Genomic DNA, 19,291 nt, shown 5'->3' on the forward strand with positions numbered 1-19,291 from the left:
TGGTGTTCCCATCTCCCGGTAAACCCCTCCTCTGAGGCAAGCCCAGGGTGGCAGTCACCTCTTCTATGAACCCTCCTCCAGAAAGAATGAATCCTTCCTTCTTCTAGGATCCTGTTGCAGTTATCAAAACCTATACTGATTATTTATTTATATGTGCATCAGTTAACAGGTGTGAATTTGCTACAGGACACTTCATTGCAAGGCTGACATAATTCTTTGTTTTTCCATATCAAATAACTGGCTCGGTCGCCCTTTCCTGCTGCTGGGGTAAATTCAAGGGCAGTCACATTTTGGTAAGCCTTTCCCTAGTTTTTGGTGCCATCCAGGAATCCTGGGCCTTATGCAGTTCAGAGATGTGGGCATTGCCTCTGCTGGTGCACAGTGATCCCAGATCCTGGTGGAGCTCAGATTCTCTGGCGCCTGAGGAAAGTGAGATGCAGAACCCCCTAAGTGAGCACAGGGAACCCCTCTGCACTCAGCCTTCTGCACCATGCTTGCTAAGAGCAAAGGGAACAGTGTCTACACACCACTTTTGAAGGCCCTCGTCAGCATTCTCTCTCCCATCTTCTTCAGAACCTTGACCCCTCCTCAATATCTAGGATGTAACTAAGTCCCTGACCCCTTTGACTGGTGTCTGTTCTGAGCTTCCTCTTGGCAATTAATTCTCTAGGCCTCAGAAAAAAAAAAATGCCTAGATCACGCCACCAAGTTTTGACTGTCCTTCTGGCAAGCCGTGGGGAGTTAACTTTTCAACATTTTCAATCGCCTTTAAAAGAGAATGGGATATAAAGAGGATATACCCAGGGAATTCCATCACACACTTTTGAAGAGTCTCCTCCCTGTAGAACGCCTCCCTGGCGGACTTCGCCTCTCCTCTTGGCACCTTCAGAACTGGCTGAGAAGCAGGCTGGTGATGCCCAGCAAATGGATGCTGAAAGCACTTCCGCGACCTGTGGGAGGTAGGAGAGGCCTGTCTCAGGTCTGTCTCGTCTCCTTGGAGGGAGTCGCGAACCTGTGGGAGCCCGGTTCCCGGGCGCTGCACCCAGCCCCGGCGCGGGGGAGGAAGGGCCCTGGAGAACCGGACCCACGAGGGTCCCGGCGTTCTCCCACCGACCCGGCGCATCTTCTGAGAGCATCAGCGAGCGGAGTGGGGACAAAGAACAGAAGGGTCCGGCAGAGCCCGGCCTTGGACAGCCTTGGGAGCGCGGGGGCCGCTTGGTGGAGACAGACGCGGAGCGGGGTCGCACCTCCCCGGGAGCGCTCGGGCTACTATCCCCCACTGCGGCCGCCGAGCCGCCCGAGGGCCGGCGGGCGGGGGTGGCGCCTGAAGGGACAGGTGGGAGGCGCGCGGGGAGGCGGGGGCGGGGCTCGTCACGTGGAGAGGCGCGCGGGGGTGGCCGGGGCGGGGGCGCGCGCTCGGCTCTTTAAAGGCGCGCGAGCCGAATCGCGAGAAGCGGCTCTGCGGCCGCGGGCGCAGGCCCGGGCTGACTTCCGAGACGCGCAGCTCCGGCCCCAACATGCGCCGCTTACTGTGCCTGGTGCTGGCCGCGTCGCTCCTGCACGGTAAAGCCGCTGGTCTCCCCGCCCTCCACTCTTCGTCCGCGGGATCTCGGGCGCATCCCGGGTGGCTTGGGGCGCCCCGCGCCGGGCCCGGGTTTGGGGTGTTCGCTCCCGCCGGGGGCGGTGGGGGTCGCTGTCGGCGGTGCCGGGGGAAGGCGAGCCCTGCGCATCTGGGCTGCACCGCTTGGGCGGTCGGGGGTGCGGGCAGGGGGCGCGGGGCGCATCCCCTCTGGCCTTCCCTGAGCAGCCCGCCCGGCTCTCCTCTCCTTTCCTGAAGTGTCCCTGCAAGGCGAGTTCCAGAGGAAGCTCTACAAGGACCTGGTCAAGAACTACAACCCCTTGGAGAGGCCCGTGGCCAACGACTCGCAGCCGCTCACCGTCTACTTCTCCCTGAGCCTTCTGCAGATCATGGACGTGGTGAGTCCCGGCCCGGCTCTGCCCGCCGCCGCGTGCCTCGGTTTCCCCGGTCGTCTGGGAGGAGGCTGGCCCGCTCCCCGGCCACCTGTGCGCGAGTACTTCAGACCCGCCTTGCCCTCGGCTTAGAAACTCAGGACGAAAGTATCTCCGTCCCGAGCCGGGAATCCTCAAGAACAGGTCCGAATGATCACGTATTAGTACCCCTTATGGTATAAGTATTGGCATGCAGTCCGACATTTGGAGTCAATTTAGACATTTCTAGGCTTTTCTGCTTCCCGTGGTGTTCAACTTCTCTGGGTAGAGGCCTGGCTCTGGGCTTTGCAGCTGGTTCATCTGTCCAGGCAAAGGGCCAACTCTGAGCATTTAGACCCCCTCCCCAATTCCAGTAATGGGCATTCTTGGCCTTCCTGGTGAGGGTAGTGCGGTTCGTCTTGCTCTGGGCATGAACAAAGCTCCGCCGCCGGGATACCCTTGTTTGCTCCTAAAAGCAGCCGCTTTCAGCCCCACGGGCTTGCGCACATCAATTGGCAGATCTGTGTAATATCTGGGTAAGTTTGTTCTTTCGCTCTTCTAGACTGCTTTGGATATTCAGTTGTCACATATTAAATATGGATATTGGATATTCAGTTGGCGCATCCTCATGCAATATAAATATTTTACAAAAGCGTTTAAGTCATTATAAATGGGTTTCAGTGTCTAGCCTGTACAAGGCATTCGTTGGACTGTGCTCTGGAGAAGTGTACAGGTGTGACGCTGTTTCAGGGAGGGAAGAATGTGGTAGGAAGGGGGTGTGAGAATAGCTACAATAGGTAGAAATTAGGACTATGAAATCTGACCTGTCTTTTTACACCTCTAATCTGTGTGCAGATTAGAGGTGTAAAAAGGTCAGATTTCATAGTCCTGCAAATAAGAGTGTCCGTTCTCTTACACTGATGTATGTTGCATCACTTAACCTAGTTAAATTGCTGTGATGAATGGGTTGCTTTTCCACATGACACCTGTGTTAAATGTGTACTTCCTTGTACATATAGACCTATGCTTCAAAATATTGAATGTGCGTGAGATGACGTGGGCAGGTTATCACAGAGGAGAGCTGTAAAGGCAGACGAGTGCTGTCTCGTGGGTTACCAGGGCAAAAATTCCTGTTTACAGAGCTTGGGCTGCAGGAAAGAGAAAAGGATGGAGATATGGGGTTAGGGGAAGAGGGGCTGAGAAAGCTGCCCTGGTGTTAAGCGGAGCCATGGTGGAGAAATGGAGTTACAGGGGCTTTGGAGCAGCACAGGCCTGTGGCATTTGGGGAGGCAAGTGCTTTATGGAGCAGCTTCTCTGTTATTTCAGAGAGCTCAGGATTTGTTCTTGGGACCTTTGGTAGGTTCTGGCTCTGCTCGTTTCTGTCTGGTTGTTCTGAGGAAAGTTTCTTAAACATCCTGAGTCTGTATTTTCCAGTTAATACATTGTTCTCACCGTGGATCTAGCCGGGAATGCATTTAACTTCCCAGCCCAGAAATCCTGTGAGCTCATGGAGTGGACTTGAGCAAATTACCTTACCTTTCTAAGCCCTGTTTCCTCATGTGTAAAATGAGAATAATAATACCCACTTCACAGGGTTTTGAGAGGATTAAATAAGAAAAAGTGCTTGCCACACACTGGTGATTCACTGAAGGTTTGCTTGATCTTCATTATGTAGCTACTCAACTCAAAGGTTGGGATGTCAGTGCCTAGAAAGGTGTGGTCTGTTGCCCAAGGTTGCTCATTGGTTAGAGGCAGGGCTGTGTGGAACATCCACATTTGCCTTGCAAGTCCTTTGCATCTCCTGCCTCCTTTTGAATCTGTAACTTCCTTTGCAGAAAGAAGTCAGCTTAATTTATTTTAACTGCCTGAGTGTAACTGATTGAATGTAACTATCCTGAGATCCTGGGTGAAAAGGAAGTCTCTGTATTAGAAATAATGAAATATGCAAACATTTGTATTCCAGCAGGACTCGGCTCTGTCTGGTTTTGAAGCAGAGCCCGGGCTTTCCAGCCAGACTCTTGGGACCCTGAACAGAGATACAGTGACTCATAAGTGATTCATGTGGCAGAGATGTAATTGGTGTCAGGTTCTCTTTACAAATTTTGTTCCAGGGGTCCTTTGCCCATTCTGACTGGGCTGTTCTAGAGAACATCTTTTCTCCCAAATCTTGTTATTGTTCCCCTTTCTGACAGCAGAGATTTCCTGGAGGGAGTAATAGGGAGATAATGTGTGATTCTACATATCTTATTTTCATGGAAGATCATTTACCTGTTTATCAACTTATTCCACACATACTTATTGAACCCTTCTTGTGGACTTTGCTAGATTCTGGGAATTTATACCTGGTTAAGGGATTATTTCTACTTCTAGAATTCACAGTCTATCTAGGGAGACTGACATGTAAATCCAAGATTACATCATGTGTAATTGAACACAAATGTCTGCAAAGTGGTACAGACACACATAGTAGGAAATATTTACTTCCAGCCAGGGTGGCTAGGAATTAGATTTCTAAAGGTGAGTAGAAGTTTGCCAGTTGGAGAAAATAAGAAAGGCTTTCCAGGTGAGACGAACAGGGTGAGGAAAGATGAGAGTGGGGTGAGGACAGCACACCCTCAACAAGGTGTGTTCTCTGGAACACTGGCTCCCAGTTGATCTTTGCTACGGGTTTTGCTGAAAAAACTTTTCAGAAACTTGAATGTGCTATGTGTATTGAGAATTTTTTAAAGGAGGGATATCATACTAACAAAACTACTAATTTTCTCTTAGGTACCCTTTTGTAAGAATGATGTTCTAGAAACACACCTTGCAAGGATGGGGTTATCTTTTGGTGGGAGGGCTGAGGTGAGTTCATACCGTAGACAGAAGAGGTATTGAACGTGAGGTGTGTTGAGTGGCTCTGCAGAGTTTACATTTTGCCCTGGACCCTCGCCTGGGTATCTCCTAGGACGAGACATAGGTGGTGGTGTGCCAGAGGATTTGTGAAACTGCAAGACCAGCTTGCCATTGCATATTTTCCTAGAAATGGAAACAGTCCAAACCATTATATTTGTATTCAATCCAACAAGTATAAATTATAGACTAGAATGAAAAAAATGTGCATAAATTTCTAAAGACAAAGCCTGTGATTTTAGAAGGATAATTTTACCTGCGGTGGCCTGCTCTAGCTATCCACCAGGCCCCCTTGGTGAGACACAAGGTGAAGCATGGGAAGGGGTGGTGGATTTTTAATCAAGAGGAGGAGGGATGTTACTAGATCTGCGTTTAGATCGAGGATGCTGAGGGCATTGTATGTGTGGGACAGATTAAAGAGAAGAGAAAGTGTAGGCAAAGGATGAAGAGGTTGAAACTAGAATGGTCACTGTGGGAATGTGGAGACGTGGACAGATTCCAGAGACATTTTGGGTATACTATCTATGATATATAACCGTGTATGTGAACTTCATGTTAGGTATATAGATATATTTATTAAATGAAGGTACCTAAATGCATACTCTGACTTATGGTGATTATTAATTTACGTCATGGGCTTGTATCTGGGCTGGGAATGAGATAATACCTAAGAAATCATTTTGAAGTGATGCAAGTGTAAGGTTCTTAAACTACCAACGGTTTCCATAATATTTCTCCTTTATGCATGCCATTTAGTCATTTGCCTGTGCACATATATCTGAAGGCCATTCTGATTGTTGATTTGCATAAAATAAATGTGTACAGTTATGAAAGCATGGCCAGAAGGCAAGGTATTTAAAATGAATAATAGGAATCAACACAAAATTATACGGAAATGTATAATATATAATGATGCATGGATGATTTTTGCTCTTTTGTTCATTTGGGATTGCAGATTCAACTTTTTAGAAGCTTTAGTCACAACACAGCAGAACAAAGTGGTTGTGCATTTGGGGTTTGCTACTGCAGAGGGCAGGCATGGATGTGGAGCCCATATCTGAGGGCTTGTGTGTTATCTGAAATCCTTTGGTGGCCTCTGCTCTGGTTTGTCAGACTTACGATTTTATATTTACTGTTCACTATGTAAAATGCTACTCTAACTTAATATTACCAAATATTTGCTGTAAAAATTGCATACCTTGAAGACAGTCTATGAAGAAAACCCAAGGTATAATTATGTAATTATCCTAATAATGTTTTATAAGTGATATTTCTTACAACTACAAATATGTGCTTTGTGCAAGAAATCAAATTAAACAAAAAAAGGACTGCAGGGGGGAAAATCACCCAAATCACCATCACTCAAGGCCTTCTGGTGCAGTTCAGGCTGACTTTTCTCTGTGTTTTGGGATGTTCAGAGAAATATTTAAAAACTAAAATGGCATAATGCCATTATGGCGCCTTAAACAATATTAGTAGGTATTACTTTCAAAGTGACATAAATAGGCCAAGTAATAAACTGATTTTTAAAACAAAATTGTGTTCTTTCTCCACTATTACATAACTCTCACCATCACTGCATATTCAATCCCTATTCCTAATTTTAGAAATCTCTTAAATTTTAGAAATCTCTTACAAAATATTTATTGAAATGATTCGTGATGTTACTTCCAAGCCTGGATGCTTTTAAATTTTGTCCCAGATATTGTATGTGAAAAATCACAGAGATAATTTGAAGATCTTGACACTCCCTCCCTCCAGTTTTATGTTTACTTCTGACCAACACCGAGGCTATAGGTACCAGCAAGCACAAATCACCTTAATCCAGTTAGTGATTGAGTAGAGGAGGACCTGGGCTTCTGTTCCTGTGAGGGCTGGTTAGTTTCTGAATTTTGCATGTATGTTTTAGGGTGTGCAAATAGAGAATTTAGCAGGGTCTTCCTTCTGTTCTGTGGACCCTGCACCCCTCTTTGCCCTACTAGCTGTCGAGTCCGCCAAGATCTGTTTAAACTTTTGGCATTGTAGGCGTTGCTTTAGAAATATCACATGGTTCTGGAAGAATGGCCCCAGATCCTGTTATTTTCCTAAACTTCCCTCCCTTTTCTGGACCTTGCCCTGCTGTTCATCATTGCCCTGCTAGTTCTCTGGTGCCTTCATGCCACATGATCATTGCATTTTTCTAATTATTCTCGCGGGAGGGCTGGTGAGAACTACCTTGTTCATCATTGCTGGTAGCAGAACTGAAATTCTAAATTAAAACTTGTTTACAATGCACTTTTGTAATTGATCCAGATTTATTAAGGTAGAAATTGTATCCCTCTTAAACCTCTTTATGGCTGTGGAACATAAAGCTACAAAATTCTTTTTAGCTTTATAGGCTGGGGATTATGGGCACTTTTAATAAAGGAAGCTTTCTTGTAAATGTTGCCTTTCAAGTCTACCCCTGAAGATATTCCCCAAAGGCGCAGTTCTCTCAGAGCTCCTGATTCATCCTTGACATGCTGTTAGAGGAAGAGAAGTGGTCTTGTCATGGAGAGATGCCAGTGAAAATCTCTGCTCCCTTATGATTTATCAGGATTAGGTAGTGTTTTACTCCTTAGAGAAGACGAAAGTAATTTGGAACTTTCTGATTCCCATGCTCTTTATTTCAGTGATTTCCTTATTCACACTCTACATTAGCTATAAACTGTTTTAGTAAAAAGAGCCCTCAAAGTAAAAACCAAAGCCATTGTAAAAAAGTTTGCATGTGCACATTTATTTGTATATAAACACATATATACACACACACACCTATTACTCTTATCTCTCCTTTTGGAATATTCTTTTGGATATCACAAGATAAGACATCACATAATACACTTGTTAAGTTTCCAAGAGAAAAATCTAGAAGTTACAGCAAAAGCCATGGAGTCATAGCTCCCAGAGAGACAAATAATTGACTGAAACTAACATGAAATTAAGTAAGGAATTGTTTAAAATCCTTCAGGGGAGGAGGCTGTGGGAGAGGCCTGGACACAGGACTGACTCCGTGCTCGGAGTCAGGTAGTAGAAGGAGCTGACCCATCCCCCCTGCAGGTGGCAGTGGGCAGAAGCGGGGGAACGTTGTGGCTGCCGTTGTTAATGAGTGCCACCTGTGAGATGACTCCCAGCGTGGGAAATTTATTCTGGGATCACTGAGGGCAAATTGTCAGTAAAGATTGCTGTCTTGGGGTAAAAGAGGTGGTGTCCGAGCAAGGATAAACGTGTTTGTTTTATTTTGTGGAGAGAAGGCAAATGGTCAGGTTGAACTCCAGGTGTTTTGAAACTTTAGAATCGTAAAATGGTTTTCTACTCTACTACAGCTGTCTTCAGAAGCTCACACAGTGTGTCGTGGGGGGGCTCAGATTAAGCAAATTAAGCTGAGGCTGCTCACTGATTGATTAAACTCAAATTGATGACATTTACAATTGAAATCACTGGTCTGTAAACATTCATTTATTCACTGTTTTTTCTTAAGATGTTTTATTGACATTTGCAGTAACCTTTAATATGCTGGCTAGCTGTTAGGCAGATTTCATTTTTGAAATCATTTTCGACTTTGAATTGCAGTGTAATATGTATCCACCGTGTAGCACAATATCAAAACCAACTTGGTGAATTATCACAGTGAACCTATGCAGGTAACCACCACCCAAGACAGCTCTTCCCCCCTTTTTTCCCACTGGAAAACCATTAACATGAAGTCAAGTGCCAGGGTTTAGTTTTGCCCTTCTCCAGAACTTTATACAAGTGGAATCACACAAGCACACAATATGTATTCTTTTGTTTTCTTTTACTCACTTTTATTTTTGTGAGAGTCACCCAAGTTCTTGCCTGTTGCTGCAGTTTATTCATTTTTATCAAGTGGATATAACATGATTTGTTATTCTGTTGATGGAGATTTAAGTTGTTTCTAGCGTTTGTCTTATGAAAGACACTGCCATGAATATTCTAATTGCTCATGTCTTTTGACACACATGTATTTGTATTTCTATTATGTATGTATATATTAGGGGACTAGCCAGGCCATAGGATGCCATATCTTTAACTTTTACAGATGAAGCCAAACCCTTTTCAAAATGATTATACCAATTAACATTCTCACCAGCAGCGTTTGAAAAATTCTTCTTGTTCTACATAATCACCCACACTTTGTATTTTAGTCTTTTAAATTTACCATTCTGGTGGGTGTGGAGTGATACTTCCTTGTGATTTTAATTAGCAGTTTCCTGATTACCAATAAAGTCAAGGACATTTTCATTTGTTAATTTTCCACTTGGATATCATCTTCCCTTAAAAAGTGTTACAAAGTGTTTATTCATATCTCTTACCTATTTTTATCTTTGTGTGTGTGTGTGTGTGTGGTTTTGTTTTTTCCTTATTGGGATTTGTATGAGTTTTTCTGTATTATAGACATGAGCCCTTTGTAAAATATTTTTGCACGTATTTTCTTTGACTCTTTGGCTGGTCTTTTCACTTTTCATGTTCTTTCCCTCTTTTGTAAACTTTTAATTGAAGTAGAATATGCTTACAGATAAATGGTATCTTTTGATGAACAGAAATTCTTAACTGCCTAATTTTGTAACTAGTTTCTTCTATGTTTAGGGCTTATGTTATCTTTAGAAAGTCTTACCCTTCCTCAAGCTCATGAAGATACTTTCCTATATATTTGCTTTTAGAGGCTTTTTGTTGTTGTTTTACCTTCATGTGGAAATCTCGAATAATGATTATTTTGTTTTTCAAGGATAATTTAAGGGTTGTTAGTGTAATGACTACACACTTGGTAAACTTTCTCACATTTAGACATTGTATTATCCACTGTGTCTGCCCCCAAATGGACATTTCAGTTATTTAGTGTGTGCATAATACGGAGAAAATGTAGGGGCTGTGACATTTTTAATATGACACAAACGAACCTATCTACGAAACAGAAAGAGACTCACAGACATAGAAAACAGACTTGCGGTTGCCAAGGAGGGGCTAGGGGAGGGATGGATTGGGAGTTTGGGGTTAGCAGATGCAAAGTAGTAAAATGAATAAAGCAGTGATTACAAACTATAGCCCACAGGTTAAAAATCTGCCCACTGCCTGTTTTTGTAAATAAAGTCTTACTGGAACACACACACACAAATAAATGTCAACAGGGCACACACAACATTTACAGAGCCAACAGTAAAGGATTTCTGAAAAGTCCTGGACACAACATTTAGAGCCAACAGTAAAGGATTTCTGAAAAGTCCTGGGCCCTCTCCACATTTCCCATTGCTGACCATTTCCCAAAGACCTTCAGTTGCCTCTGTTTCTGATTATGACTCCTATTTTAATACTCTGCTGATATTCCTCTTCCTGGATTGATCAATTTTACTCGTTTTCTGTGAATTCCTGTTATGACAGAAATGAACTTCGCTCATTCACAGCTCTCCCCGCCTCCCCTCTTAACCTCTGTTCTCACTTCTTCCACTGCTTACTTTTGCACCTTCAGAAGGGCAAAACGGGTTAAGGGCGTCAACAAGATGGTGACAGATGGAAGTTAACCTTCTGGTGGTGAGCATGCTGCAGTGTGTACAGAAGTAGAAATGTAATGTACATGTCAAACTTATATGATGTTATAAACCAATATTGTGATACCAATTATATGTGAAATCTAAAATACGACACAAACATATCTAGAAAGAGAAACAGACTCGCAGACATAGAGAACAGACTTGTGGTTGCCAAGGGGAAGAGGGGTTGGCAGAGGGATGGATTGGGAATTTGGGATTAGCAGATGCAAACTATTACATATAGAATGGATAAATAACAAGGTCCTACTGTATAGCACAGGGAGCTATATTCAATATCCTGTGATAAACCATAATGGAAAAGAGTATGAAAAAGAATGTATATGTATAACTGAATCACTTTGTTGTATAGCAGAAACTAATACAACATTGTAAATCAACTATACTTAAATAAAATAAATTTAAAAAATTACCTCAATAAAAAATTAAGAGTAATCTTAACTATATCTACAAACTAACTTGGTGAAAAAAAAAAGACAGTCTTAAAGCTTCTTGTTATTTCTGTCACCCAGAATTCAGTTTTCCTTTTCTGTAATCACTCCCTTTCTGTCCCTACTTCTCTCGAAGTCCTTCCATCTCCATGTTGGTAACATGTACATTCTATTCTGTAGCCATATTTAATTTCTTTGTAATTTAAAGTTGGCTTGATTTGACTTTAAAAGAAAAAAAAGCAGCCCTCACGATTCTGTGACAGTGTAAGCACCGTTCTCTGCAAAGCCATTTTTCTAAGGCCCTGTTTCCTTCTGTGTGGGTTCAGTGCTGTGGATTCTGTGTCATTCAGTTGAGTGTTCCTGTTGTCAGCTGATCTGGGGTCAAGCTAAGATGCTCTCCCTTTTTATCTTCTTCACCAAACCTTATTGTACCTTCCTTTCCCAATGTCCTTGGTCATGCTGTCTGTCCTCTGCATCCTCCTTTTGCTGTTCCCTCTGTCCTTTGTACATTTGCCCCTCTTTCTCTGAGGATGCCGCTGGGAGGGTTGTCCTTTCCTTTATTTTTGTAGTTCATTTGTTTTAAACCAAACAATGTTATTTCTTCTAGGGTAGGGTTACTTTTCTGCCTTTCTTTTAGTTTTGCTGATTTGTCTTTCTGTTTATTTTTACTATTTGTTTGGCAAGACTTCCTAAAGTGCCTTCTGATTCTTAGTATTCTCTTCCTATTTTTAAATTAGGGAACAGAAACATGGGTAGAAATGCTATATCAGATGGGGGCTGTTATATTTTTGAGGACCCTAAATGCTCAAGGACTGAATGCTTTGCTTCAAGGCACTTTTTTTTTTTAATAGATCTTTACTGGAGTATAATTGCTTCACAATACTGTGTTAGTTTCTCTTTTTGCCTTAGCTCCTTCCCTAATTCAGGGCTGTCCAATAGAAATGTAATATCAGCCCCAGATGTGATTTTAGATTTTTTGGTGGTCACATTTAAAAAGGAAGATGGTGCAGGGAACATTAATTTTAAGAAGTATCTTACTTAGCCTAGTATTCCTAAATTATTAAAGTTGCAACAGGTAGTAAACATAAAAAATGTTAATGAGATAGTTTATGCTTTTACAGGAGGGCAGAGCTAAGCTGTGGAAATCCTGTGTGTTAGGCTCACAGCACTGGCCACATACCCAGGACTCAAGAGCCACGTTTTGGAGTGGCTACCATATTGTACTGTACAGCGCTCACCGATCAGATCAGTTTGTTTGAGTTTTCACTCCACGGAGTGAGGAGGAACCTGGTTGCTCATTATTGTCAGAAGGGAGTTGACAAAGCTTTCTCTGAATTCACCTGTGACAGCTCCACTCCATACTCCCTGCCCTCCTCCAGACTCAGGGCACTTCTGAACTCTATGGGTTTCTACATGGCAGACCTGCTACCTCCATCCTGCAGCCCCCTCCCCAGTGTTCAGCACAGGGCTTCCTTCATCTGCTTTTGCAGTTACCAAACCTCCGTCTGTGTGTGTGCTCTCTTCTTGTAGTGTATTGAAATATCTTGTCTTTTCATGGCCCATTCCCATTCTCTTTGTTTTGGGGAGTTTATACCTGTTGACTGAAAAAAATGCACAAGCTAAAAGTTGAGAATTATGTTTTATTTGGTGGACAGAACTGAGGACTTAGGCCCGGGAGGCAGCCTCTCAGGTAGCACTGAGCGATGTCTCTGAAGAGGGAAGGGAAGAGCCAGGGTATATGGGAGCTTTTGCAACAAAGCCCAAGTGGTCAGAACATCAGAAGATTACTGTTAATTAAAGAAAACCAGACATCTCAAGTTAAGGAATTCATTGCTTTTCTATGTATGGGAAGATGCAAGAGTCTGGGCTCACTGAAATCATTCCTTTGATATGCACCTCAGCTCTCTGGGGCCAGCATCCTGTGCTTTCTCTTCCTGAGTCCCCTCAGGATGCATGTTTGGGGGTGGCTGCAGTGACCGACTGCTTGATGGCAGGCATCCTGTTTCCATCCTGAGTTCCCTCAGGGCTCACCACCCAGGGAGGCTGTAATATGATGGCTTGATGGCTGCAGCATCCTCTGTTTCCTGATATGGCAGGCAACATTTTTTCATTGACATACTGTTTCCCTTCTTTATTTTAATTTGGGTGGTCTTGAGGAGAAAGGGGAAATAGATGGATATAAGCTGACATCTTAAGCTAGAAATTTACAGGATACTCTTATCAGCAAATAAGCAAATGGGCAAAATATATGTTATTTTGTCTTTTTAGATAATTATTTGATTCACAAATCCATGTCAGTATTTTTGCAATATCATTTTGATATATATTTTTAAAATTTCTGAGATATACATTTTAAAGTAGTAACTAGAATTATGACTTATAATTATACGGGAACATATAAGATTTTTTAGAAATTTCATGTAATGTCTGAAACACTTATATTAACATATTTCCATACAAATTACCCAAGGAAAGTTTAGTATTAGTTTCTTTGTTTTTTATACTGCAGGTTCTTATTAGTCATCAATTTTATACACATCAGTGTATACATATCAATCCCAATTGCCCAATTCAGAACACCACCATCCTCACCCCTCCACGGTTTTCCCCCCTTGGTGTCCATATGTTTGTTCTCTACATCTGTGTCTCAGCTTCTGCTCTGCAAACTGGTTCATCTGTACCATTTTTCTAGGTTCCACATACATGCGTTAATATACGATGTTTGTCTTTCTCTTTCTGACTTCACTCTGTATGACAGTCTCTAGATCCATCCATGTCTCAACAAATGACACAGTTTCATTTTTTTTATGGCTTAGTAATATTCCATTGTATATATGTACCATGTCTTCTTCATCCATTCGTCTGTTGATAGATATTTAGGTTGATTCCATGACCTCACTATTGTAAATAGTGCTGCAGTGAAGATCGGGGTGCATGTGTCTTTTTGAATTATGGTTTTCTCTGGGTGTATGCCCAGTAGTGGGATTGCTGGATCATATGGTAATTCTATTTTTAGTTTTTTAAGGAACCTCCATACTGTTCTCCATAGTGGCTGTATCATTTTACATTGCCACCAACAGTGCAAGAGTGTTCCCTTTTCTCCACACCCTCTCCAGCATTTATTGTTTGTAGATTTTCTGATGATGCCCATTCTAACTGGTGTGAGGTGATACCTCATTGTAGTTTTGATTTCCATTTCTCTAATAATTAGTGATGTTGAACAGCTTTTCATGTGCTTCTTGGCCATCTGTATGTCTTCTTCGGAGAAATGTCTGTTTAGGTCTTCTGCCAATTTTTGGGTTGGGTTGTTTCTTTAATATTGAGCTGCATGAGCTGTTTATATATTTTGGAGATTAATCCTTTGTCCGTTGATTCATATGCAAATATTTTCTGCCATTCTGAGGGTTGTCTTTTCGTCTTGTTTATGGTTTCCTTTGCTGTGCAAAAGCTTTGAAGTTTCATTAGGTCCCATTTGCTTATTTTTGTTTTTGTTTCCATTACTATAGGAGGTGGATCAAAAAAGATCTTGCTGTGATTTATGTCAAAGAGTGTTCTTCCTATGTTTTCCTCTAAGAGTTTTATAGTGTCTGGTCTTACATTTAGGTCTCGAATCTAATTTGAGTTTATTTTTGTGTATGGTGTTAGGGAGTGTTCTAATTTCATTCTTCTACATGTAACTGTCCAGTTTTCCCAGCACCACTTATTGAAGAGACTGTCTTTTCTCCATTGTATAACTTTGCCTCCTTTGTCATAGATTAGTTGACCATAGCTGCGTGGGTTTATCTTTGGGCTTTCTGTCTTGTTCCATTGATCTATGTTTCTGTTTTTGTGCCAGTACCATATTGTATTGATTACTGTAGCTCTGTAGTATAGTCTGAAGTCAGGGAGTGTGATTCCTCCAGCTCCGTTTTTTTCCCTCAAGACCGCTTTGGCTATTCAGGGTCTTTTGTGCCTCCATACAAATTTTAAGGTGATTTGTTCTAGTTCTGTAAAAAATGCCATTGGTAATTTGATAGGGATTGCATTGAATCTGTAGATTGCTTTGGGTAGTATAGTCATTTTCACAATATTGATTCTTCCAATCCAAGAACATGGTATATCTCTCCATCTGTTTGTATCATCTTTAATTTCTTTCATCAGTGTCTTATAGTTTTCTGCATACAGGTCTTGTCTCCCTAGGTAGGTTTATTCCTAGATATTTTATTCTTTTTGTTGCAGTGGTAAATGGGAGTGTTCCCTTAATTTCTCTTTCAGATTTTTCATCATTAGTGTATAGGAATGCAAGAGATTTCTGTGCATTGATTTTGTACCCTGCAACTTCACCAAATTCATTGATTAGCTCTAGTAGTTTTCTGGTGGCATCTTTAGGATTCTCTATGTATAATATCATGTCATCTGCAAACATTGACAGTTTTACTTCTTCTTTTCCAATTTGTATTCCTTTTATTTCTTTATCTTCTCTGATTGCTGTGGCTAGTACTTCCAAAACTGTTGAATAATAGTGGTGAGAGTGGACATCCTTGTCTTGTTCCTCATCTTAGAGGAAATGCTTTCAGTTTTTCACCATTGAGAATGATGTTTGCTGTGGGTTTGTCATAAATGGCCTGTATTATGTTGAGATAGGTTCCTTCTATGCCCACTTTCTGGAGAGTTTTTATCCTAAATGGGTGTTGAATTTTGTCAGAAGCTTTTTCTGCATCTATTGAGATGATCATATGGTTTTTATTCTTCAATTTGTTAATATGGTGTCTCACATTGATTGGTTTGTGTATATTGAAGAATCCTTGCATCCCTGGGATAAATCCCACTTGGTTATGGTGTATGATCCTTTTAATGTGTTGTTGGATTCTGTTTGCTAGTATTTTGTTGAGGATTTTTGCATTTATATTTATCAGTGATATTGGTCTTTAATTTTCTTTTTTTGTTGTATCTTTGGCTGGGTTTGGTATCAGGGTGATGCTGGTCTCATAAAATGAGTTTGGGAGTGTTCCTTCCTCTGCAATTTTTTGGAAGATTTTGAGAAGGATGGATGTTAGCTCTTCTCTGAATGATTGCTAGAATTCATCTGTGAAGCCATCTGGTCCTGGACTTTTATTTGTTGGAAGATTTTTAATCACAGTTTCCATTTCATTACTTGTGATTGGTCTGTTCATATTTTCTGTTTCTTCCTGGTTTAGTCTTGGGGTGTTATACCTTTCTAAGAATTTGTCCATTTCTTCCAGGTTGTACATTTTATTGGAATAGATTTGCTTGTATTAGTCTCTTAGGATGCTTTGTATTTATGCAGTGTCTGTTGTAACTTCTCCTTTTTCATTTCTGTGTTTATTGATTTGAGCCCTCTCTCTCTTTTTCTTGATGAGTCTGGCTAATGGTTTATCAATTTTGTTTATCTTCTCAAAGAACCAGCTTTTAGTTTTATTGATCTTTGCTATTGTGTTCTTTGTTTCTATTTCATTTATTTCTGCTCTGATCTTTATGATTTCTTTCCTTCTGCTAACTTTCGGTTTTGTTTGTTCTTCTTTTTCTAACCTTACGTGTAAGGTTAGATTGTTTGCTTGAGATTTTTCTTGTTTCTTGAGGTAGGGTTGTATAGCCATAAACTTGCCTCTTAGAACTGCCCTTGCTGCATCCCATAGGTTTTGGATCGTCGTGTTTTCATTGTCATTTGTCTCTCGGTATTTTTTGTTTTCCTCTTTGATTTCTTCAGTGATCTCTTGGTTATTTAGTAACGTATTGTTTAGCCTACATGTGTTTGTGTTTTTTATGTTTTCTTTTCCCTGTAATTCATTTCTAATCTCATAGCATTGTGGTCAGAAAAGATGCTTGATATGATTTCAATTTTCTTAAATTTACTGAGGCTTGAATTGTGACCCAAGATGTGATCTATCCTGGAGAATGTTCCATGCGCACTTGAGAAGAAAGAATAATCTTCTGTTTTTGGATGGAATGTCCTATAAACATCAATTAAATCTAGCTGGTCTGTTGTTTCATTTAAAGCTTCTGTTTCCTTATTTATTTTCCTTATGGGTGATCTGTCCATTGGTATAAGTAAAGTGTTAAAAGTCCCCTGCTATTATTGTGTTACTGTTGATTTCCTCTTTTATAGCTGTTAGCAGTTGCCTTATGTATTGAGGTACTCTTATGTTGGGTGCATATATACTTATAATTGTTATATCTTCTTCTTGGATTGATCCCTTGATGATTATGTCGTTTCCTTCCTTGTCTCTTATAACATTCTTTATTTTAAAGTCTATTTTATCTGATATGAGTATAGCTACTCCAGCTTTCTTTTGATTCCCACTTGCATGGAATATCTTTTTCCATACCCTCACTTTCAGTCTGTATGTGTTCGTAGGTCTGAAGTGGGTCTCTTGTAGACAGCATATATATGGGTCTTGTTGTTGTATCCATTCAGCAAGCCTGTGTCTTTTGGTTGGAACATTTAATCCATTCACGTTTAAGGTAATTATCGATATGTATGTTCCTATGATCACTTTCTTAATTGTTTTGGGTTTGGTTTTGTAGGTCCTTTTCTTCTCTTGTGTTTCCCACTTAGAGAAGTTCCTTTAGCATTTGTTGTAGAGCTGGTTTGGTGGTGCTGAATTCTCTTAGCTTTTGCTTGTCTGTAAAGCTTTTGATTTTTCCATTGAATCTGAATGAGATCCTTGCAAGGTAGAATAATCTTGTTTGTAGGTTCTTCCCTTTCATCACTTTAAATATATCATGCCACTCCCTTCTGGCTTGTAGAGTTGCTGCTGAGAAATCAGTTGTTAACCTTATGGGAGTTCCCTTGTACGTTATTTGTCATTTTTCCCTTGCTGCTTTCCATATTTTTTCTTTGTCTTTAATTTTTGCCAATTTGATTACTATGTGTCTCGGCATGTTTCTCCTTTGGTTTATCCTGTGTGGGCCTCGCTGTGCTTCCTGGACTTGGGTGGCTATTTTCTTCCCCTGTTGGGGAAGTTTTCGACTATAATCTGTTCAGATATTTTCTCTGGTCCTTTCTCTCTCTATTCTTCTTCTGGGACCCCTGTAATGCAAATGTTCTTGCATTTAATGTTGTCCAGAGGTCTCTAAGGCTGTCTTCATTTCTTTTCATTCTTTTTTAAAATTCTGTTCTGCAGCAGTGAATTCCACCATACTGTCTTCCAGGTCACTTATCTGTTCTTCTGGCTCAGTTATTCTGGGATTGATTCCTTCTAGTGTATTTTTCATTTCAGTTATTGTATTGTTCCTCTCTGTTTGTTTGTTCTTTAATTCTTCTAAGTCTTTATTAAACATTTCTTGTATCTTCTCGATCTTCATCTCCATTCTTTTTTTCGAGGTCCTGGATCATATTCACTATCATTATTCTGAATTCTTTTTTTGGAACGTTGCCTATCTCCACTTCCTTTAGTTGTTTTTCTCGGGTTTTATCTTGTTCCTTCATCTGGTACATAGCCCTCTGCCTTTTCGTTTTGTCTATCTTCTGTGAATGTGGTTTTTTTTTCCACAGGCTGCAGGATTGTAGTTCTTCTTGCTTCTGCTGTCTGCTCTCTGGTGGATGAGGCTATCTAAGAGGCTTGTGCAAGTTTCCTGATGGGAGGGACTGGTGGTGGGTAGAGCTGACTGTTGCTCTGGTGGGCAGAGCTCAGTAAAACTTTAATCCACTTGACTGTTGATGGTTGGGGCTGGGTTCCCTCCCTATTGGTTGTTTGGCCTGAGGCAACCCAACACTGGAGCCTACCTTGGCTCTTTTGTGGGGTTAATGACATACTCTGGGACGGCTCACGCCAAGGAGTACTTCCCAGAACTTCTGCTGCCCCCACTTGTCCCCATGGTGAGCCACAGCCCCCTCCCCGCCTCTGCAGGAGACCCTCCAACACTAGCAGGTAGGTCTGGTTCAGTCTCCCCTGGGGTCACTGTTCCTGGCCCTGTGTCCCGATGCACAGACTACTTTGTGTGTGCTCTCCAAGAGTGGAATCTTTGTTTCCCCCAGTCCGTCGGAGTCTTGCAATCAATTCCCACTAGGCTTTAAAGTCTGATTCTCTAGGAATTCCTCCTCCCATTGCCGGACCCCCAGGTTGGGAAGGCTGACATGGGGCTCAGAACCTTCACTCCAGTGGGTGAACTTCTGTGGTGTAAGTGTTCTCCAGTCTGTGAGTCACCCACCCAGCAGTTATGGGATTTGATTTTACTGTGATTATGCCCCTCGTACCGTCTCATTGTGGCTTCTCCTTTGTCTTTGGATGTGGGGTATCTTTTTTGGTGAGTTCCAGTGTCTTCCTGTCAATGATTGTCCAGCAGCTCATTGTGATTCTGGTGTTCTTGCAAGAGGGAGTCAGAGCTTGTCCTTCTACTCTGCCATCTTGATTACTCCCCCTCTCATTTTGATATTTAATGGGTTCCTTTAAACTGATT

At 41.6% G+C, this 19,291-nt stretch overlaps 1 protein-coding gene across 7 annotated transcripts in view; it reads left to right on the forward strand.

Annotated features, from left to right (window-relative positions):
* Positions 1-820: 820 nt before the first annotated feature.
* Positions 821-19,291, forward strand: part of LOC131752023 (neuronal acetylcholine receptor subunit alpha-7) — a 133,374-nt gene continuing 114,903 nt past the window's right edge. Inside the window, exons 1-2 of one of the 7 annotated variants that reach the window (XM_067029456.1) lie at positions 821-959; positions 1,838-1,977. In XM_067029456.1, the coding sequence (XP_066885557.1) occupies positions 914-959; positions 1,838-1,977 (186 nt within the window). In that variant the 5' untranslated portion in view covers positions 821-913. Of the gene's footprint in view, positions 960-983; positions 1,337-1,411; positions 1,564-1,837; positions 1,978-19,291 lie in introns of those variants that run through there. The other 6 variants (XM_067029459.1, XM_067029455.1, XM_067029458.1 and 3 more) reach the window with 6 other exon arrangements.

This window comes from Kogia breviceps, chromosome 3 (genome assembly GCF_026419965.1).
Source record: "Kogia breviceps isolate mKogBre1 chromosome 3, mKogBre1 haplotype 1, whole genome shotgun sequence".
Classification (NCBI taxonomy): domain Eukaryota; kingdom Metazoa; phylum Chordata; class Mammalia; order Artiodactyla; family Physeteridae; genus Kogia; species Kogia breviceps.